Raw genomic sequence first — 23,345 nt, 5'->3', positions numbered from 1 at the left:
GTGGTGTGACCATGTCTCCTCTGGGCCATTCCTGTGTTCAGGTAAAGGATGAGTCTCGGAGAATGGGCTGTTCATAGCAGGAATAACACCCTTGAAGGTGAAGATCAGTGAGTCTTACAGCCCAAGCACCACTTGCTCCAAAGAAAGTCACAGTGAAAGTACATATCGGACCATTTGTGCTTTTTTTCTTTCCTTCCCAGGCAAGTTCTTTTCCTTTTTTACCCCCTGATAAAAAATGCCTTAAATGGGATAGCCCTAACATTTCGATTCCTTTGTAGGAATAAGAAATTCTTTTTCAGTTCTAGTCAAGATCTAGCCATGGTCAAAGAGGGAAGCCCTAGCAGTATTTACCCTTTATTACTCTTAGGACTTTGGACAGTCCAAGTTAATCTCTGTACTTCTCTCTTTGTATTAGGTGCATCATCATCATCATCATCACCACCACCACCACCACACACACACACACACACACACACACACACACACACACACACACACTGTGTATTTGTAAAGATCCCATGCATGCATTTGTCCTTGACTCATCTGTTCTAGGTTCCTTTCTACAATGTCGCTTGTGTAGACATTGACCTTTCATTATGAACCTCCCATTATGTATGTATTTCATATTCTTGGAATGTCTGGTTTTTTTCATTTGCAAGGTTGTGCTTACTAGTTTCCTACAGAAGTATCTGTATCCTTCCTCTAGTTGTTCTAGCCAAGAATAGTATAAACAATTCTACCTTTATTTTGGTTTTCTATCTTTAAATTTGTTTCCATTTGCTTTCCTTTTTAAGTCATCAGCTTCTTCTAAAGCTCATATAACTCTGTAGCTTCTTATGATAATCGCATAAAAACCCCAGCTAAATCAATTCAGTAATTATATTAGAGTAGTTACTGGAATTTGTCATCATGGGATGGACTTATGGCAATAATTCCCCAATAGTCATTTCTTTGGATGTTAAGAGGTAGCTGTTATTAAAGAAAGAGGTATCTGTAGACAAATGCATTTGAGAACTACAGGGATAAACAAAATCAGACTGGTTCTTTAGTGACAGACTTCTTAGAGGTTCTGATAAGCTTATATGCACTGTGTATCCCTCAGAGGGCAATACAGTTTGAGGCATTTCTCACCTTTATTTCATCACAGAGCTCTCCTTTCTCAGCTCGCTTGTGGGAACAGTGACCTGAGAAACACACATTAGGGAAATGGTGATATAATTAAATCTTGAAGTTTATTAATTTTCTCATTACTAAATTTTAAAATGTATTCTCTCTGCTACCATCTTAGTTGAGTATAAACCAGAGAAATCCAGGGGCAGGAGCACGGGTCTGGAAGTCAGAGCATCTGAACTGGTTTTGTGTCTGGGGAATCACTTCCCTTTGGGCAATGAAAGAGTCATACTTTTGTGACCTTTGACTCATGGACATTGAGGCTTTTCCAGCCCTAACGATGCTCTTTCTCTTGTGCAGGGAATCTAATTGTGTTTCCTGTAGAAAAGGGAAGAAGCTTTTACCATTTCCCAAAAAGGGTTTCTCATTATTCTCTGTCTTATCCATTTACAGCTACTTTATTTATTTCTTTACAGAAACATTTACCCCTCTTGAGTCCTGATCATTCTTTTTAGATTTGATATGATCAGAGCTGTCACTTCTGTCTTGTACTAACTGGGCATCTTAGAATCTCATTTGGAATTCTCAGGAACCAAAAGCCAGTGAAGTGAAATGAAGGGGGCAGACATGTCACCTTCTGGGAAACTCCAAAGTGCCATTATCACCTTTAATGGGGTGTTTGAAAGCAAGAAGTCGGTCTGCATTTTCCCTGTGCCCTCTAATCTGTTTCTCCCTGCTCATCGGGAGACTAGAAGATGGCAGCTATGAAGCTTCCCCTTTCCTGAGCAGCCTAGGGGTGGGACCTTATTTCTAATTCACTCCCTCAGACCAGCAGGTGCTCTAGGCACTCTCCCCACCCATAATGTGATTATCCCTAGCCAAATCTTTTCTCTCCTCCACAGAGGTCCCATTTTGTTCTGTATAGTTTTATCACATTTATTCCTAAAAATATATGTATTCTTGACTTTCTGCGTTTTTGAACTTTATATAAAAGGAGTCATACTGTTTGTATGCTGTACATGCATATATATGTGGCTTCTCTATCTCAACAGCATGTTTTTAAGATTCATCTATGTGGAATATACCTTCAGAATGTTCTTTTTCCTTGCACTGGAGTATTCCATTGGTATGAAACAAGTATACAATATTTGTTTATCCTTCTTCCCGCTTGTGGATGTTTGGGGTGGTTTACAGGTTTTACTTATTTGTTTTATTTTATTTTTTGCTATTTTGAATGTGACTATTACTAATGTTCTTCTGTTAGGCTGAACTATGTGAAATAAGCATTTTTATAGGCTCCTATTTATTTCCTATGATTCAACCCGATTCCTATCTGTTGGTGCATATTTGCAAGATTATATCTGAGGAATATACCTAGGTGTGGCAGAAATGCTAATGCATAAGGTACATGTATCTTCAACTTTGAAAATGATGCCTAATTGTGTTATAAAGAGATTGTACCAATTTTTACTCACTCTATCAAAATTGTCCCACCTCCTGTCAACACTTGATAAAGATGATTTTGGTGGGTGTGAAATATGGTTTTCATTGCAATTCTCTAGCTACCAATGATATTAAGCATCTTTTTATATGTGTATTTGCCATCTCTGTTTCTTATTCTGTATAAAAATGTGGAAATGACTTTGGAACTGGCTAAGGGTAGAGGGTGGAAGAGTTTTGAGGTGTATGTTAGAAAAAGCCTAGGTTGCCTTGAGGAGACTATTGGTAGAAATATGGATGTTAAAGGTGATTATAGTGAGGTCTCAGGAAGAAAAGTGGAGGGACTTCCCTGGTGGTCCAGTGGTTAAGACTCTGCACTTCCACTGCAGGGGGCACAGGTTCGATCCCTGGTGGGGGAACTAAGATCCCACATGCGGGGCGGTGTGGCCAAAAAGTAAAATAAAATAAGAAAGAAAAGAGGAGAGCTGCAGAGAAAGCTTCTCTCATGTTAGAGAACACATATATCATCATGAACAGAATGTTGGTAGAAATGAATGTTAGAAGTACTGGTCTCAGACGGAAATGAGGAAGATGTTATTGGAAACTGAAGGAAAGCTGTTCCTTGTTATAAAGCGGCAGAGAATTTGGTTGAATTGTGTTCTAGTGTCTTGTGGAAAGTAGAATTGTAAGTGATGATGAACTTGGATATTTAGCTGAGAAGAATTCTAAAATAAGTATTAAAGACTGGTTTGTCCTTGCTGCTATAATAAGATGTGAGACGAGAAAGGTAAATTGAAGAAGGAATTGTCACACTAAAGGAACCAGAACTTGCAGATTTGGAAAATTCTGTCTATCCATATTGCAAAAGTGAGAAAGTCTGTCTGTAGAGAGCAACAGGGGTGTGGCTGGACAACCATTTGCTAAAGAGATTAGAGTGTGGCTCACGGATCGAGTCAACCATTGCAGCAGAAACCGGGAATAGAGACGCAGTTATTCAGGACAGATCTGTAGAGAACCTCTTGTCTGATGGCTTGGCCCCTGTGAACTGCATGGGAAGCTGACAAAGTTTTTGAGAATTCATATCAACAGAAACATTGCCAGCTTAGACTAAACAGAGACAGGACAAATGAGGGAAGGCTGCTGGATTTCTGAGAGTCTACAGGATGGGCCAGTAGAGCTATTTGCCTACAAACATGGATTATCCTTCAGGACAAGGGAAGAATGATCCTGAAGACAAATCAGAGGTCTGCAGGGGTGCCGCTGTCACCATGACCTGGGGAATGGGGCTGTCCCTCCTCAATTACCAAGGGTGGGCCAAGCTGCTGTGGCTACACCCAGGGCCAAGGGGGTGGCACAGCCACCCTGGCGGGCTCAGAGGACAGAGCATGGAGCCCAAGAGGATTATCCTTGAGCCTTAAACAAACAAAACAAAACAGAAACAGGCTCATAAATACAGAGAACAAACTGGTGGTTGCTGGAGAAGAGGGGGTCGGGGGAACAGATGAAATAGGTGAAGGGAAGAAGAGGTACAAACATCCAATTATAAAATAAATTAGTCACGGGGATGTAAAGTACACACAGGGATAATAATTATTAAAAGAATAACAAATCAGAGACTATGCATGGAGAAAAGTACACATAGAGAACATGGTTAATAATACTGTAACAACTTTGTATGGTGACGAAGGTAACTGGACTCATTGTGGTGACTATTTCATAATGTGTAAAAATATCGAATCACTATGGGGTACACCTGAAACTAATACAGTACTGTATGTCAAGTATAACTTAATAAAAAAAATTCTAATGGAATTTGCCCTGCTTTCAGACTTGCTTGAGACCTAAGACTTCTTTCTCCTTTCCAATTTCTCCCAGCTAGAATGGAATGCCTATCCCATGCCTGCCTCACTGTTGTATTTTGGTAACTGGTAACTTGTCTGGTTTCACAGGTTCACAATGGGAAATGAATTTTGCCTCAGGATGAATCATACCTCAAGTCTCACCTATACCTAATTTAGATAATAATGAGATGAGAATTTGGACTTCGAGTTGATGCTGCAATAGGTTGGGACTCTGGTGGCTGTTGGGATGGGGTGAACGTAATTTACATGTAAGAAGGACAAGATATCTGGGGGAGCAAGGTGAAGTGTTACAGGTTGAGTTGTGTCCCCTGCCAAATCCATACGTTGGAGTCCTAACCCCAGTAACTCAGATTGTGACTGTGTTTGGAAGATAGGACATTTAAAGAGGCAGTTCAGTTGAAATGAAGGTGTTAGGGTGGACCCTAATCCAATATAATTGGTGTCCTTATAAGAAGGAAAACTTCAGACATAGGTGTGCACAGAGGGAAGACCATGTGAAGACACATGGAGAAGATGGCCATCTATAAGCCACGGAGAGAGGCTTCAGGAGAAGTCAACTCTGCCGACATCTTGATCTCAGACTTCTAGCCATCAAGACTGTGAGAAAATACATTTATGTTATTTAAGCCACCTAGTCTGTGGTGCTCTGTTACAGCAGCCCTAGCCGATTAATACACCTACCTAGGGGCTTCCCTGGTGGCGCAGTGGTTGAGAGTCCGCCTGTCAATGCAGGGGACACGGGTTCGTGCCCCGGTCTGGGAAGATCCCACATGCCACGGAGCGGCTGGGCCCATGAGCCATGGCCGCTGAGCCTGCGCGTCCGGGCCTGTGCTCCACAACGGGAGAGGCCACAACAGTGAGAGGCCCGCGTACCGCAAAAAAAAAAAAAAAAAAAAAAAAATAGTTTCCTATAATTTTTAGGTATGCACTGCTGGGAGGTGTGTCTTTGAAATATCATCTTTTCTAGTTCTGAGAAAATGTCTAAAAAGATTATTTTACTATATATATATTTTTTGCAGAGGAGAGTTTACTGATTTCTAGTTTATATTTCATAGTCATGTGATAAAAACTTCAAGGGATATAGTATATATAGGATTTTTTTTTACATTTTTATTTATTTATTTGGCCTGACCATGCGGTTTGTGGGATCTTAGTTCCCAGACCAGGGATTGAACCCGGGCCCCCAGCAGTGAAAGCCCAGAATCTTAACCACTGGACCACCAGGGAATTCCCCTATGATTTTTTTAAAAGTATGATTTATTTTATCTTACAATTATGTGTGATATTTAAAATTTGAAACTTTAGAAACCATAGAACTTTAGAAGTTTTAGATATTGTCTTCTGGTGTTTTGTGGAAATCCACACCAGGTCTCATGTATGCTTCATTCTATCAAAAAGAATAATTTATCTATTTTTTCTAATTTAAGAGTTGGGCTAAATGACACCGTTGATGACCAGTTACCTTCTCTTTTTCTCCACAGTCTTGCTGAAGTTGTCTGTAAATATTTGCTGAGTATGAGAGCAGAGCAGGATACGATCTTATGTAAACACTGTGTCTAATTTTGTTTAATAACAACATTGGTTGATTTTATCCATGGAGGACTTTTATCTTGCCCTCAATTTGTGGTCTCTCCTTTGATTTCTCAGGTCTCGTTCCATTTTCTGTGTTTGGTGTTAAGTCATGGGGAGGAAGCTGGACCTGTCTGGTCTGACCGATGATGAAACAGAGCATGTTCTCCAGGTGGTTCAGCGAGACTTCAATCTCCGAAAAAAAGAGGAAGAGCGGCTCAGGTGAGATGCTTCTATTTCCCACCTGGGTACAGTGAACCATATGTGGACAAGTGAAACAGGCTTCCTGAGTGTTCCTTGCTGCCAGCCCTACACTCAAAGTCTTTATGTCATGTAAACACACAGAAGAAGAATGTCCTTCTCTTGGTAGTCAGGCTGGCCAGCTTCAACACTGGGCATCACAATGTCAGCTCAGAAATGAGACTGTTCACACTCGCAGTCAAGTTTGTGTTCAGCTGCTCACCCTGTAAATTATTAGCTCTAGAATGGATGGAGTTCGTGCTGACGGTGGCTGTTTCAAGCTTGCTCCTGGCTTTAATTTTCTTGTCGGCAGGTACTACTGAAGAATAACCAAAGTGTTATATAAATAGGAGAATTAGATTCATAGCTGTACAATCTTCTGTTAGAGCTCTCAGCTACCATGGTGCAGGAGGAAAGCTCTGAAGACCTGGTACAAGGAAAGTGACCACCAGGCTGGGATGGGGTTACCTGGCTCAGCATCACCCTCCTCATTTTATAGAGGGAAAAGCTGAGACCCAGAGAGGGGGGCCTTGTGACTCCTCTGCAGTTGGTATTTCCTCGTGGGATGTTCTTGGAAGTACTGTTGCTGCCTAAATTTGGAAGAAGTCAGAGTGATGGAAATGCGGTCATGTGTTGGGGTTTGTGTGTTAGAACCTGATGGCAAGTCATCATGAGCTCCCCTCCTCCATAAACCTGTTTTCCCTTGGGATTCCACAGGTTTGTCATGGCACTGTCTCCTTCCTTAGCCACGGAGCTCAAAATCTCAGTCTTTATAATTCCTCCCCTGACTTGGGTCCCACACAGGGCAGGGCCAGGCCCTGTTGTTTCTGCCTCCTCAGCGTCTCTCCCAGCCCTATCCCAGTCCAGCTTTCATGACTTTTCACCCCAGTCGTTGCAGCAACCTTCTGTATGATCCTCCTGCCTCCAGTCCTCCAGGGTGGTGCCCCATTTCAGCTGTAACCATGCCCTTTCCCACTCTGCTTAAAATTGACATGGGTTGTTTTCCTTTGCCCTTGGAGTTTCTCAGACATTCTGTTTCTGTAGGATATTTACCTCCCTTACTTGTAAGTACTCTAGTGTAATTTACTTTATTTCCACCATGTTTTTTTTCCCATATCATATATATTTAATATGTGCTTATTAGATGGAAGACAAGAAATCTGTTAATTGTTATTTGATTTAAAAACCATGTGCCACAAAAAAGATATATGGATCAGTGGAACAGAACAGACAGCCCAGAAATAAACCCACACATTATGTGGGTTTAAATGTGTGAACCCACATTAATGTGTGAATAAACTTCACACATTAATTGAAGGTCAATTAATCTTCAACAAAGGAGGCAAGAATATACAATGGGAAAAAGACAGTCTCTTCAGTAAGTGGTGCTGGGAAAGTTGGACAGCCTCATGTAAATCAATGAAGTAAGAATACACCCTCTTGCCATGCACAAAAATAAACTCAAAATGGCTTAAAGACTTAAACATAAGACATGATACCATAAAACTCCTAGAAGAGATCATAGGCAAAACATTCTCTGACATAAATCATACTAATGTTTTCTTAGGTCAGTCTCCCAAGGCAATAGAAATAAAAACAAAAATAAATAAATGGGACCTACTCAAACTTACAAGCTCTTGTATGGCAAAGGAAACCTTAAACAAAATGAAAAGACAACCTATGGAATGGGAGAAAATATTTGCAAATGATGCGACTGACAAGGGCTTACTTTCCAAAATATACAAACAGCTCATACAACTCAACAACAAAAACCAAACAACCCACTTGTAAAATGGGCAGAAGACCTAAATAGACAGTTCTTCAAAGAAGAAATATAAATGGCCAATAGGCACATGAAAAGATGCTCAACATTGCTAATTATTAGAGAAATGCAAATCAGAACCTCACACCGGGCAGAATGGCCATCATTAAAAAGTCTACAAATAACGAATGCTAGAGAGGGTGTGGAGAAATGTGAACCCTCCTACACTGTTGGTGGGAATATAAGTTGGTACAGCCACTATGGAAAACAGTATGGAGGTTCCTCAGAAAACTAAAAATACAATTACCATATGATCCAGCAATCCCACTCCTGGGCATGTATCCAGACAAAACTATAATCCAAAAGGATACATGCATGCTTATGTTCGTAGCAGCACTATTCACAATAGCCAAGACATGGAAACAACCTAAAGGTCCATTGACAGATGAATGGATAAAGAAGGTGTGGTACATATATACAATGGAATACTACTCAGCCATAAAAAAGAATGAAATAATGCCATTTGCAGCAACATGGATGCAACTAGAGATTATCATACTAAGTGAAGTAAGTCAGAAAGAGAAAGACAAATACCATAAGATATCACTTACATGTGGAATCTAAAATATGACACAAATGGACCTATCTGTGAAATAGAAACAGACTCACAGACATAGAGAACAGATTTGTGGTTGCCAGGGGGGAGGGGGCTGGGGGGAGGGATGGAGTGGGAGGTTGGGGTTAGCAGAGGTAAGCTTTTATATATAGAATGGATGAACAACAGGGTCATACTGTATAGTACAGAGAACTATATTCAATATCCTATGATAAACCATAATGGAGGGGCTTCCCTGGTGCACAGTGGTTAAGAATCCAGCTGCCAAGGCAGGGGACACAGGTTCAAGCCCTGGTCCGGAAAGATCCCACATGCTGCAGAGCAACTAAGCCCATGCGCCACAACTACTGAGCCTGAACTCTAGAGCCCGCGAGCCACAACTACTGAGCCTACATGCCACAACTACTGAAGCCCATGCATCTAGAGCCCGTGCTCCGCAACAAGAGAAGCCACCGCAATGAGAAGCCCACACACCTCAACGAAGAGTAGCCCCTGCTCACTGCAACTAGAGAAAGCCCATGTGCAGCAACAAAGACCTAATGCAGCCAAAAATAAATAAATAAAAAGTAAATAACATTAAAAAAATATGGAAAAGAATATTTTTAAAAAGAATGTATACACATGTATAACTGAATCACTTTGCTGTACAGCAGAAATTAACATGACATTGTAAATCAACTGTACTTTAATTTTAAAAAAGTCCACGTGCCAGGCACTGTTCTAGCTGTTGCTCATAACAGTGAGCAAAATAAGTCTTTGCCCCATAGAGTTTATATTCTAGAGCTGTGCTACCCATACTGTAGCGACCAACCACGTGTGGCTTCTGTGTACTTGTAATGGGGTGAGTCTGAACTGAGATGCACTGTAAGTGTAACATACACACCAGATCTCAAAAATTTAGTACCAAAACATGTAAGATATCTCATTAATAATTTTTATATTGATTACATTTTGAAGTGCCAATGTTTTAGATATACAAGCTTAAAGAAAAGACATTAAAATTAATTTTTCCTGTTTTGTTTCTTTTTACTTTTTTTCGTATGGTTACTAGAAAATTTAAAATTAGACATGTCTCACCATATATTTCTATTGGCTAGTGCTGCCCTAGAGGGAGGAGAAAGAGAGGAAGTAAATAAATACAAACATATTTATATGTATTAGGTAGTGGTGAGAGCCATGAAGAAGAATAAAGCAGGGAAGGGGGACAGAGACTGGCCAGGGATGGGCAGGGTGCTCTCTTTTGAATGGGCTGGCTGGGGAAGACTTCTCTGGTGAGACTTGAGCAGAGACTTGCTGGAGGTGAGGGAGGGAGCTGGGGTGCTCTTTGGGGTAATATCAAGCAAGGTGGAGGGAACAACAAATGGCAAGTTCTGATTCAGGGATGCGCCTTTATGTTTCCAGAGGAGCTGGGAGGGAGGGAGCCAGGGGGAGTGTCGTAGTAGAACAAAGTCCAAGAAATATCCTAAGCCCAAACCACGTGTGGTAAATCCAAACTCAAAACCACTGCAATTGTCAAACCTTTCCTTGCCTCTGTGCATTGCTTGGATTTAGGAGACATGAAAGAGTCTTCGAAGCTATGTTACAGAAAGTATTTCTGAATTCTTTAATATTTGCTTCAATGAGCATAACATGCAGAATGGAAGATTTTTATTTTAAGGTTTCAAACTGAATTGTGTGTCTGTTCTCCCGGCCAGCTGTTCCTTATTTACCTAGTTTCTCTCGTTAGGTTTTGTGAGGGTAGGTCTTGGGTGTAGAGGTTACACAGTGTTTCTAATGATCTGTTCTTCCGTGTTGACATAAAATGTAGTAAATAGTGGTGAAAATGTGAATTAAATGTCCTCAGAACATATGATGGTAAGGGAAACAGAGAGAGTGGGGCTGAAGCATTCAGCACAATGAGGAAATAAATTCATGGAAAGATAACTAGAACATATAAAAGCTGTGAACTGACACTGCCCTGGGTGCTCTGCACAGTTCATATTATTGATTCGTCATAGGAGTCCCCATAAGGAGGATCCCCATTTACATGAAAGCACCCAAACACAGAGAGGTTACAAAGCTTTCTCAGAGTCACACAGTTAATTGGGGTAGAGCCAGGATTCTGTTTCCCACAGCCTCTGAATTATACAGACTGGATTAAGCCTTTTCAAAACTGCTCTTATGTGCAGGTAGAAGAGCCCTGTCCCCCACTCCCCACCTCACACCCTAACGAGCACAGTCACACCACAACTGGGTGTATCAGCTATGTATATGCATAGTCATAGGTCTTCCTATATAAAGAGACTCTGTGGACCCCATTTCACTAAGATTATGTGCATTCCCAGCACTGGGGATGTGGGGTATTGAACATTTAATCCCATTAAAGGCTATACGCATAGTAGGACTATTTGGGGGCAAGACAGAGGATTGGGTGGGCCTGAGAATAGTGGACATGCCGCTGCAGACAGAGGAGGGGGTACTTATATACAAACAAGTTCAACAGAGTGAGTGTTGATTGCATTTTCCAGGACACACCATAGTATTAAAACTATAGATGGAGCACGTTGGAGAACAAAAGACATGTTGACCCCTGCTCCTACCTCCAGGGTCTTGGGGTCTAGACGAATCAGGTAAATGTGTAGAAAATACACACTATACTTGATTAATTTTATTCTTTGTTTTTCTTTTTTATCAGATGCTTTCATGCAAACATTAAAAAACAAAATGGTAAAGACCTTACAATGAAAAGCACCAGTCCTCCGCTCCTTGTTTAATCAATTTTGTCCTTAGTTCTGCAGTCCTCCTAGCATTACCTCCATAAATCTAAAAAAATATGCTTATGTTGCTATTTCTCGATGTATAAATTTTAGATAGTCTTTCATTTCTCTGTTCTGAATGGTGGGGATTTTGCTCACTTACTTAGACTACTTTTACCTTTTGTTTCTTGATGGTTATATTATCTTGATGGTTTGGTTTTCTATTGGTCATCTTTCAAACAAACCGTATACAGAAACCTCTGGGTCTTATTCCATCCACAGTCACCATCTTGGTGATTGGCAGCACACGTGTTCGTATAGCTAGTATGCATGTGGCATCCCTACTTCCCATCAACTACCCCTGCCACTTTCCGTACCTCACATCTGTCCCTGCTGTACCTTCACTCTTACATATTCAAGGGCTGTTCTGCAAACATAAATTTGAGTGTTTCTTGCTTTGTTCAGAGGTTGACACTAATGTTGAAAATCAATAGGCAGCCCTTAAGTTATTATGATTGAAAATAGTGTTTGCTGCTGTCTTTTCCAGAACTTCATTGAAATCTGCAGGTGGCTCATTGGTCCCCTCCTTTTCTTTTCACTTTTATGAATTAATTACACTTTTATTTCTTCACTGTCATTTTAAAGGAGTCTTGGGAAGGAGGGGAGGACACTAAGTGTTTGTTTAGTCTGCCATCTGGAACCTATTGGCCACAGTAACTTACTTGCTGGTCAGGGCCACGGAGGAGGCTGGGGGAGGTAGAGACATGAAGGGTACTCCCTGTGTGCAAAGTGTACCCAAAGCATGCTCTGGGGCCACACAGAAGGGGATATAGGTCCTTGTACCACTGCTTAACACATCATTAGATGGAGGGAGCCTGAGCCCTAAGACACTGGCTAGAGGGGAGTTTCTGATGACCAGCAGGGGACTTTGTGTCCGAATGAAATAAACTTTTGTTGGGATAAATCACTGAGGCATCAGGGTTTATTTGTTATAGCAGCATAGCCTAGTATTACATTGACTGATACAGTTTCTGGGGCCATCTGGCCCCTCGTGTAGTAGAAGACACCTGTGGAAGTATCTCCAGACTTACAGTAGAATCATAATTTATACCCTGTGATTTTATATTGTCAGGTGCATTTGCAAACTGGTTTTTAAAATGAGTGTTAATTGCATGGTACTCTGGTGTTCAGATTGAGATGTTTATGAGATAGCCACAGGCTTAAAGTTTCTCATTTAAAATGTGCTGGCCAGAAGCTAGTTAGCATCTGGGTAACTTCCAAAGATTTGCTGGTGCTCTAATGGACTTGGTCTGTGGGGGAGCAGGGGTTAGATTTGATGAAATGGTTTCCCGTAACTGTGACAGGCCATTAATTGTCAGCGTTTGCTGAACTGAGAGTGTGCTTCTGCCTGCCAAGGACTGCGGGGCCCAGGCGAGGCCAGGCCAGGGGAAGGAAGGGAGGGGAGGACGGAGAGCATGAGTGGCAGGGCACTTCCCATCTAGTCTTTCTCTGAGAGGCTCAGTGGCTGTAGCCCAGCAGCTGCAGTGTGTAAATTCCTCCTCCTTGGGCCTGCGTTAAGAGGGGGATTAATGCACTTGGAGACCTGTTTCTGTTACTCACTTGCTGACATGGCCTGTGCTCTCTCTGCCACCTCAGTGACAGGATGTGAGGGCAATCGTCCATCCCCCAAGAGTCCGGTCTAAGTGAGAAAATAACTAAGAGCTGCCAGGGGGTGTGGAAGGACCACTGTAGGAAAGCAGAGCATCTCCCCCAAACTAGAAGTGCTTTGTGTTTCTAGTCTGTTATACAGAAACTCCTTTGAGGTTTAATCACGATTTTACAAAATAAAAAGAACACAGTGCTTTTAATGAAATGAGTTAGTGCTCGTCATTCAAAATTCATTTTAAACAAATTAAAATTTTATTATGAGAACTTAATTTTTCAAGAAGTTTCTTTTTCAAAAAGTAAAATGGCTTTGTTCTCAAGGTCCTTAGTTTGGACAATTAAATTGATCGAATTAATTAACAAACACTCCTGGTCATATACTTCTTTGAAGCTGGAAGTCAGATTGCCTCGTCTTTACTCAGTTGGAATAAATATGCCCTGTGGTTTATGAAATACCTATGCCTTCACAGAGTGCATCTGCCCTGCATCTCCTCACTGGCCCCTTGTAGCTCCTGAGAGGCCACAATAACACTGTGTGGCACTAACCTGTCCAAGTGATGCATCTGCTCTCTCAGAGAGAGGATGCTGCAAGGCAGGAGTTCCTTCCTCTGCACCACTAGATCAGGTTGGCTGGCCAGTCACCCGGCAGGGCTCTGAAATAACAGAGCCCAAAGCAGGTGCACTGTGTGGTGGAGTGGGAAGTGGGACACAGCTCTGTGTGAGTCACTTTGTGATGGGGGAAGGCCCAGCAACTAGGAGACACCAGGAATGGCCCTGGAGACTTGTGTAGGGCAGGTGTGAGGACCTCAGAAGCAGGACGTGCATACCATAGAGCGTATCAATCTCAAAGCTAGAGCGGACCTCACAGATTTTTTAAAATCACCTTTTTACTCCTTACTGGTATTTTTAATAATGAAAAGGTCACATATATTACATCAAAGCTATTGGATATCCATTCATTTGCTTCACAATCTTATATTGAATGTCAGGAGCCTCCTGGGGAAACATGAGGGGGATGAAATAGTGGGGGAGGGCGAGAGGGGTTCACAAAGTTAATAAGTGCCTAACCCTTGAGAAAAAGTCCAGAAGGTGAGCTAAGTCTGATATGAAAAATTAGGATGCTATAGAGAGTGAGAAATAAAAGCATTATGGCAGACCCATGGGAATACTTTCATCTTGGAGATGGCAGGTAGGAAAAAGGAAAGACTTCCTGAAGGAAAGACTTCCTGAAGGAGAGGTGCATTTATTTGATCCCTGAAGGTAGACAGGATTCTTTAAGTGGATTAAAACAAAGGTCTGTGCACCAGGGAGCATCCTGAGTGAAGTGATATGGATAGAAAAGAGGGCATGTTTTCTCAACCCCAATCAGGAGCTGTGGTGGGGCAGTGGAGGAAGTGACTGCTTTGACAACAGTCCCTTTTGCGGTATTGCTCATCGTATGGAAGAGTGGTGTTCCAGGAATAGCATCCCTTCCCATGCCCAGCCACCATGAGAAAAGAGATATTCTTTCCAAAATGGGGAAAGTGAGGCTCTAAAAAGAAGTTTAAAACTGGCCCAGGCTGTACATAGTGAAAGGTAGAATCAAACCTAGGCAGTGTCACACCAGAGCTAGGACATCACACTGCCTTGGTACTGAAAACAAGGGGACCCAGGTGTCATGGGACAGAATGGGTGAAATTAGGGCCATCTTAGAAAATCTGGTACCTGTGCTTGCTAAAACCTGGGGTAACATTCCAAGGGATGGGAAAGTAGGAGGGTTTAAGTCAGGATATGGGGAAGGGTAACTGGGACATTACAGTAGTCATTAGCCACATGTAGCACTGAGCACTTCAAATATGGCTTATCCAAATGGAGATGTAGTCTAAATTACTCTGGATTTCAGAGCTCTAGTATGAAAAAGAATGTAAAGTATCTCATTAATAATTTTATATTGAAAACATATTGAAATGTATCTAAAATTACATTTTAAGTAAAACGTATAATTAAAATTAATTTCACCTGTTTCTTTTTTACTTTTTAAAACTGTGCCTACTAGAAGACTTTATATATATTGCTCACATTATATTTTTATTGGCCAGCACTGGTTTGGAATGCTAGGTTAAGCAATTTGGAATTTATGAGATCAGAAAGTAAGCTTTCTTCCCCAATTTTGTTTAAGGCTAATCCTTTTCTTTGAGGTTTGTAGGTACCTGAAAGATCCAGCGAATGTCTTAGCTACCTAGCTGTGCATTGGCCTTTGCTATCAACAGCTGTTATATCTGCCATGTGAAGGTGATCTCAGAATAATAGCCTGGTATTGGCTTTCCTGTACAGTTTAAAAGGAAAGCACACTGTGATCGTGCCATATTCACCACGGAGAGCTTGCCATCTCGGAATGGAATAAACCCTTTGACGTTTCTTTGAAATTAATGGTTGACCAAGTATATGTCATGATTTTTGAAATAAGAAAGTGGCCTTAGGATGTCCTCATATTCATAATTTGTATAATGTCTCTGGTACCATAAAAGTGATATGGATAGCGATATGAATATAGTGATATGAATATCACATATTCACCTGTGGGGATCTGCTTTTAAGAATGGCCAAGAGAGTTTGATGCTGCAAATGGACTTATAATGTAGAAAAAGAATCATACTGATGCTCTTATTTACTTTTTAATTTGTAACCCTTCAAAGATGTATGGTTACTAATTTGTAAATTCTGGATACCTTCTCCCCATAATCCCATATCCTTTAATAACAATATTCTAGATTGCTTTTGTGGCTCTAAGTTCCTGATCTTATCTGCTTTTCCACTGCTAGTGTCAGAGGCTCAGTTCTGTTCGGCTCTGATAAAGCTTTTGTGGTACTAATTCTTGGCCGGACTTTCATTCCTCAGATCTCTGGCTCCAGAAAGCATTTATTTGGCATTTGGTGCACAAAGAATTCAGGACTTGAAAGAGAATAAGGAAGAAAGTTTCTGCAGCTATTGTGAAAGCAGCTTTCTTCAACCGCAGTAATTCAGGCACGTCCACAAGCATTTTGCCAGAAACGGTCTGAAACGCAGAGTTGGTGAACACAGGTGTACGTTGTGGAAATCAGAGTTTTACCTTCACCCTGTGCTGTGCTAGTGGAATGACAATTTCCTTGTCCCCATGACCTGCTTCAGTTCCTGGAAACAGGCCCCTGCCTTCACCTCCTTACTCAGCTCCTGAAGAAAACAGGCCCATCTCGAACCTTCCTGTACTGTTGGTAGGAATGTAAGTTGGTGCAGCTACTATGTAAAACAATATGGAGGTTCCTCAGAAAACTAAAAATAGAATTACCATATGACCCAGCAATCCCACTCCTGGGCATGTATCCAGACAAAACTATAATTTGGAAAGATACATGCACCCCTATGTTCATAGCAGTACTATTTACAATAGCCAAGACATGGAAACAACCTAAATGTTCATTGACAGATGAATGGATAAAGGAGATGTGATACATATATACAATGGAATACTACTCAGCCATAAAAAAGAATGAAATCATGCCATTTGCAGCAACATGGATGGAATTAGAGGTTATCATACTAAGTGAAGTCAGAAAGAGAAAGACAAATACCATATGGTATCACTTATATGTATAATCTAAAATATGACACAAGTGAACCTATCTACAGAACAGAAGCAGACTCTCAGACACAGAGAATAGACTTGTGGTTGCCAAGGGGGAGGGGGTTGGGGGAGGGATGGAGTGGGAGGTTGGGGTTAGCAGATGTAAGCTATTATATATAGAATGGATAAACAACAGGGTCCTGCTGTATAGCACAGAAAGCCATGTTCAATGTCCTATTAAAACAGGAGGGAAGGGGGCAGGGCACAATCTTTGAAAGAATGACATAGCCCAAGGACATGACATAAACTGATTAGAACCAAATGGGTCCAAGAGGCAGACAAGTCGACTTCCACTAGACCTTGAGCCTCAGTATATGCTCACTGTAACACATCAGCAAGCTAAATGACACACCTACAGGCACCATGACTGTTCCAAGGCCACCATAAGGATCGAAAAGTGGGCAGTGGCCCAATTCCTGGGAATCCCCATCCCTTCCCGAAATAGCTGAATACTCCTCCCACTCATTAGCCTATGAAATTACCCACCCCTATAAAAACTGACAACTCCATACCCTGGTGCTTTTCTCACCTTCTGAGATGGCCCACACTCTGTCTGTGGAGTGTGTTTCTCTCTAAATAAATCCACTTCTTACCTATCACTTTGTCTCCCACTGAATTTTCTGTGATGAGACATCAGGAACCTGAACTTCATTAAGACCTGAAACCTGGTGTGTGATCTCAGTTGGAAGACTGTGGGTTTTGGCCCAGTATGAGTCCCAGCCATGTGGGTTCAAGTCCCAATCTGCGTTTAGGCCTGGTTCGAGTTCTGGCCCCATGTGTTCAAGTCCCAATCTGAGGTGCACAGTTTCACTATGATAAACCTTAATGGAAAAGAATATTAAAAAGAATGTGTGTGTATGCATAACTGAACCACTTTGCTGTACAACATTGTAAATCAACTATACTTCAATTAAAAAAATGTCAGGGCTTCCCTGGTGGCACAGTGGTTGGGAGTCAGCCTGCCGATGCAGGGGACACAGGCTCGTGCCCCGGTCCGGGAAGATCCCACACGCCGCGGAGCGGCTGGGCCCGTGAGCCATGGCCGCTGAGCCTGCGCGTCCAGAGCCTGTGCTCTGCAACGGGAGAGACCACAACAGTGAGAGGCCCGCGAACCGCAAAAAAAAAAAAAAAAAAAAAAAAAAAGTCAGTGAGGATAGAAAAAAAAAGAGAGAGAAAGAAAATAGGCCCATCTCCTGGATCAGCTTCTAAGTTGATACCATCATGAAGTAAATTCATGAACGTCTCTGACTCTTGAAATAACTTTTAATGAGTTCCTTCTTTCAGATGAGAGATTTCTGCTCCAGCCTCAAGATTCCCTTGTGGATGTCTGATTGATGACTTAAATTCCCAGAAGAGCTGGGCCCCAGGTGCCCAGTGAGTCCCAGCCCTCTGCAGTTCACCACCCCCTGCTGGCCTGACTCACGGGCTCCCATCCTGCATCAGCTATTCATGTATGTGGGCCTAGGACCCAAGCCTCCTAAGTCTGGCTGATTCTTATCCCCAGGCCTCAGGCTAGAGCTAGAGTACCTGACTCCTGTGTGTCTAGCCGGATCCTGGGTTTCCAGATGAGGTGACCTGCATAGGAGGTTGGCAGGGTCTGTGGTTCCAGCAATCTCTGGAGTTAGCACTAGAATGATGTGTCCTTGGCCTCTGCCATGTTCCCCCAAATGTTCGTGTGTGGTCAGCCCCTGTAGCTGTGACGATTACCCATAGTCAGCTCCCACCTTGCAGTGCTCAGCTTGCCTTTTACATCTTCCAGGCTGAGCATCTCACAGCTACCAGGGCCCATTCCCTACACAGCATAAGATGGCCTGGGCTGTGACTTTGCCCCTTTCCATGCCAGGAATGTGCCTGGAGCCCAGGCTTCCTCTTCCCAAGGCTGCATGGTTGGAGGAAATGGTTTTGTGTTGCTCCCCAAATCCCATCTGCAGGTTCCCCTGCCCCACTGCCCTACTCACCAGAGCTGGAGCCTACCTGAGTGCTCCTGCCAGATCCCCACCCTTCCCTGAACCAGGGCTTGGGTAAAGGTCTCAGGTCAGACCACCCATGGCTATGGCTTGTCTCCCTCCCTGCGCTACAGCTGAGAGACCCCAGAGGACCTGCATTTCTCTAGGCCCTGGACTTTCACCATGTGGCCCTGCCCTTCTGACACTCCCCCTTCCCTTCCTACCTTCCCCTTCTTCATCTCTTGGGTCACCTCCCCTGCCATCATCTTTATCTAGCTGAGTGTATCCTGAACCAGATCCTAAAAGCTTCTATTTCTCTGAGAGCATAAACAGCTTTGTGTGGTCCTGAAGTAGACCCGTAATATCCTACACGGCCTGCTGTGCTTAGGGGTATGTGTAGTGAGAGAGAGAGAGGGAGGGAGGGGGGAGGAGACAGAGTCAATTCATTGTCGACTGTATTTTAAATCTTCCTTCCTTCATACAGTATTTATTCATTTTACATGAATCTCAGAGCAGAGGCACGGGAGTGGTATTTTTTTTTTTTTTTTTTTTTTTTTGCGGTATGCGGGCCTCTCACTGTTGTGGCCTCTCCCGTTGTGGAGCACAGGCTCCGGACATGCAGGCTCAGTGGCCATGGCTCACGGGCCCAGCCGCTCCGCGGCATGTGGGATCTTCCCGGACCGGGACACGAACCCGTGTCCCCTGCATTGGCAAGCGGACTCCCAACCACTGCGCCACCAGGGAAGCCCACGGGAGTGGTATTTAATGCTAGATGCTCAATGGCACTACTTGTCTTGCTGAGAACATAAGAACTACAGGTTCATTGATGCTGGTTTGTTTTTTAACCAGAGGATCCTCACCTGACGTGTGACCTTGGGCATGTTCCTTCGTTTTTTTGAGCCTCCAGTTTTTCCACTGTACAATGAGGATGATGAGGATACTTGACTAGAGTGTGGAAGGTTAAATGAATTAGTACATGGGAAGCCCTGTGGACAGCCTCTGGAACATAGTAAGGACTCATAAGAACTCAGGGTGAGGTATGTACCTGCCTTGCTCTAGGCTGGTGTATCGGTCCATGAATTAAATAATTAGAGTTCTCTTTAAATTTTCATATATATTTAGTAAGTTCAAATGGTTTTAATGGTTTAGCTTTTCGTAAAGCAAGGTGCTTTCCCCTTTTTTGCTATTAGATGATTCTCTACAAGCAGAATAGAAATGCTGGTGTTTGTTTTATAGCCGATGCTTAGTTATTTAGACCTTCAATGTCTCTCTTCATTTCGTATATTCACTTGTGTGCAGACCTGCTGTGGCCAGAGGAGACAGTTGGCTGCCTGGATGTTTTTTTCCTTAGAATCAGAAACTCTGATGCCTTTTATTTAGGGTGGTGGTTCTATTCATTTCTGTTTCCCTGCATACCTTCTATAGGAACTGTTCAGTGGCTTCTGTTTCTTTCTGATTGTAGAAACAAAACATTTCTATACAAACTAGGAAACAGGTCAGTGGGCAAATGAAGAGCGAGTTTCTGAGAAAAATCACACTTTCTGCTTTGACAGCTTAAATACAAAAGGGAAGCTTTTAACTAGGAAGTAGAAGTTCTGAATACACACAGCTACCCCAGCAGGACTAACTGGCCTTAGATGCAGCCACTGAGAGTGTTTGTTTTCTCCTGGAGACACGTTTCTGCCTTGAAAGTGGTTTCCAAAGTCTTCCATGTCACAGACCCATAGTTAGGGAGGGCCTCCCTACTGGGCTGCTTCTTCATGAATCACATGGGCCAGCCCGTATCCCCGGGTCCATTCACTCTGCTCTAGTCTGCCATTAAAGGCCTTAGTGTTGCTGATGTGCTCAAAATATCACCTGACACAGAGGAGATTCTGGTGAACTGTTGCCATTATTGAGAATGGCAAAGGATGCCTCTGGTCAGAAAGACTTTATCTGTTCTTCATGCCACCCCTTTAGCTATGGGAAGCCTGTCCTAGAACTGACATTATCAAACTTTGAAGTAGAGAAAGAATATTCCAGAATAAATGATGGAATTTTAGAGCTAAAGTGAAGCTTAAAACTCAGTCCTGAATTCGAGTACAACCTGCTCATTTTATAAACAAAGCATTAAGTCCCCAGGAGTTAAGGATGTTATATAAAGCAACACAGCAAATGAACACTGGCAGTCTCCTCCTCTTTCCTCAACTGTGACAATGTGTCTCTTGTTTAGTTTTTGTTTTCCAGTGTAGCTAGGTATTTAGTTAAATGTCACGAGATCTACACTTCCCCTCTCCTCCACAACTAGTTTCACAGGAATATTTAAACTCACTGTATTGTTTAAATGCAAATCATCATCATTTAAAATAAATTTGTTCCAGATGACATGATACTATACATAGAAAATTTGAAAGATGCTACCAGAAAACTACTAGAGCTCATCAATGAATTTGGTAAAGTTGCAGGATACAGAATTAATACACAGAGATCTCTTGCATTTCTATACACTAACAACAAAAGATCAGAAAGAGAAATTAAGGAAACTATCCCATTTACCATCACATCAGAAAGAATAAAATACCTAGGAATAAACCTACCTAAGGAGACAAAAGACTTGTACTCTGAAAACTATAAGACACAGATGAAATAAATTGAAGATGACACAAACAGATGGAAAGGTATACCATGTTCTTGGATTGGAAGAATCAATATTGTCAAAATGACTATACTACCCAAGGCAATCTACAGACTCAGCGCAATCCCTATTAAATTACCAATGGCATTTTTCACAGAACTAGAACAAAAATTTCACAATTTGTATGTAAACACAAAAGACCCCAACTAGCCAAAGCAATCCTGAGAAAGAAAAACGGAGCTGGAAGAATCAGGCTCTATGACTTCAGACTATACTACAAAGCTATAGTAATCAAAACAGTATGGTACTGGAAGAAAAACAAATAGAGGTCTGGAACAAACCTATAATGGAACAGGATAGAAAGCCCAGAAATAAATCCACGCACCTGTGGTCAATTTTCTATGACAAAGGAGGCAAGAATATACAATGGAGAAAAGACTGTCTCTTCAATAAGTGGTGCTGGGAAAACTGGACAGCTACATGTAAAAGAATGAAACTAGAACATTCTCTAACACCCTACACAAAAATAAACTCAAAATGGATTAAAGACCTAAATGTAAGACCAGATACTATAAAACTCTTAAAGGAAAACATAGGCAGAACACTCTTTGACATAAATTGCAGCAATATCTTTTTGGATCCACCTCCTAGAGTAATGAAAATAAAAACAAAAATAAACAAATGGGACCTAATTAAACTTAAAAGCTTTTGCACAGCAAAGAAAACCGTAAACAAAATAAAAAGACAACCCACAGAATGAGAGAAAATGTTTGTAAATGAAGTGACCGACAAGGGATGAATCTCCAAAATATATAAACAGCTTGTGCAGCTCAATATCCAAAAAACAAACAACCCAATCAAAAATGGGCAGATCTAAATAGACATTTCTCCAAAGAAGACACTCAGATGGCCAAAAAAAAAGCACATGAAAAGATGCTCAATATTGCTAATTATCAGAGAAATGTAAATCAAAACTACAGTGAGGTATCACCTCATACTGATCAGAATGGCCATCATCAAAAAGTCTACAAACAATAAATGCTGAAGAGGGTGTGGAGAAAAGGGAACCCTCCTACACTGTGGGTGGGAATGTAAATTGTTACAGCCATTATGGAGAACAGTATGGAGGGTCCTTAAAAAATTAAAACTAGAACTACCAATATGATCCAGCTATCCCACTCCCAGGCATATATCCAGAGAAAACCATAATTCGAAAAAATTAAGGTGTTAGCATTTTGCCTCTGCCTTGCACAAGGCCAAATAGTAAAATGTAAAGGAGAAACTAGTCTTGCAGTTCCTTCTGTCACAACGTGCTGCTCTTTTCTTGGCTTTCAACATTAAGAAGGGACAGCGTAGCTTAAGGGATCAACAGATAATCTGAAAAGGTCATTGCAGACCAGACTGTCCTTTGTTCCCGCCCTTTCCTTTGTCAGTCACTGCTTGGCATGACTGACCATGGTTAGGTTCTGGTCCACTCATGCTGAGGATTCCTTTTTCAGCCACAGTTTAAATCAGGTGCACGAACCTGTCTGCTTCCCTAGTAACAACCGTCTGACTCTAGTGTGTTAATCTTCCAAGGACAGAGCTGCCTTCAGCTTTCTTGGGGCAAGATGCTTATTTGCCAGGACAACAGCAAGGGTGTTCCTTATGACTGGTATATTATTCCTATTGAAAAATAATCTTTTCTTACAAGTCAACTTTTCACCAGGGTTTCTAGGCAGAGATCCAGCGCATTTTGCTCACGTCTTTGTCTCCAAATTTTAGAGAAGGAAGAGGGTGTGAACATCCCAGAATGCCTTCTCTGTGCCAGGGATCCCCTGAACAGCATTTCAGGCCAGGGTGAAGCCTCTGGATTGGGATTCAGACACACTCCTGCTCTTTATCCTCAGGTCATGCCTGTCTCTGTGATGTGGGCCACCTGGTGCCTGCCAGAGGAATAGGAGGTATACAAGAAGTAGGGGAGGGAGGGGTGGAAAGCAAAACAGAAAAGTACCCTGGCAGTTCAGTGTTAGAAGTGCTGTTATGAGGGAAATGTAGTCTTATAAAAGTGTGTGCATGTGTATATACAGTTGACAGATTTTTAAAAAGCAAACTGGTGTTCTATGTATATAGTTTCCTACCACTTAATATTATATTAAGCAATGTC

At 42.0% G+C, this 23,345-nt stretch overlaps 1 protein-coding gene across 2 annotated transcripts in view; it reads left to right on the top strand.

Annotated features, from left to right (window-relative positions):
• The window catches only part of MYRIP (myosin VIIA and Rab interacting protein), a 219,655-nt gene that overhangs the window by 34,585 nt on the left and 161,725 nt on the right, over positions 1-23,345 (top strand). For both annotated transcript variants that reach the window (XM_079935218.1, XM_079935219.1), the window contains exon 2: positions 6,060-6,203. In XM_079935218.1, coding sequence (XP_079791344.1) covers positions 6,094-6,203 — 110 coding nt within the window. In that variant the 5' untranslated portion in view covers positions 6,060-6,093. The remainder of the gene's footprint in view (positions 1-6,059; positions 6,204-23,345) is intronic.

The sequence above is a fragment of the Stenella coeruleoalba genome (genome assembly GCF_951394435.1).
Source record: "Stenella coeruleoalba genome assembly, chromosome: 10".
NCBI classification, from domain to species: domain Eukaryota; kingdom Metazoa; phylum Chordata; class Mammalia; order Artiodactyla; family Delphinidae; genus Stenella; species Stenella coeruleoalba.
The sequence above is the reverse complement of the archived record's forward strand: the minus strand, read 5'-3'. Positions and strand labels throughout refer to the sequence as shown.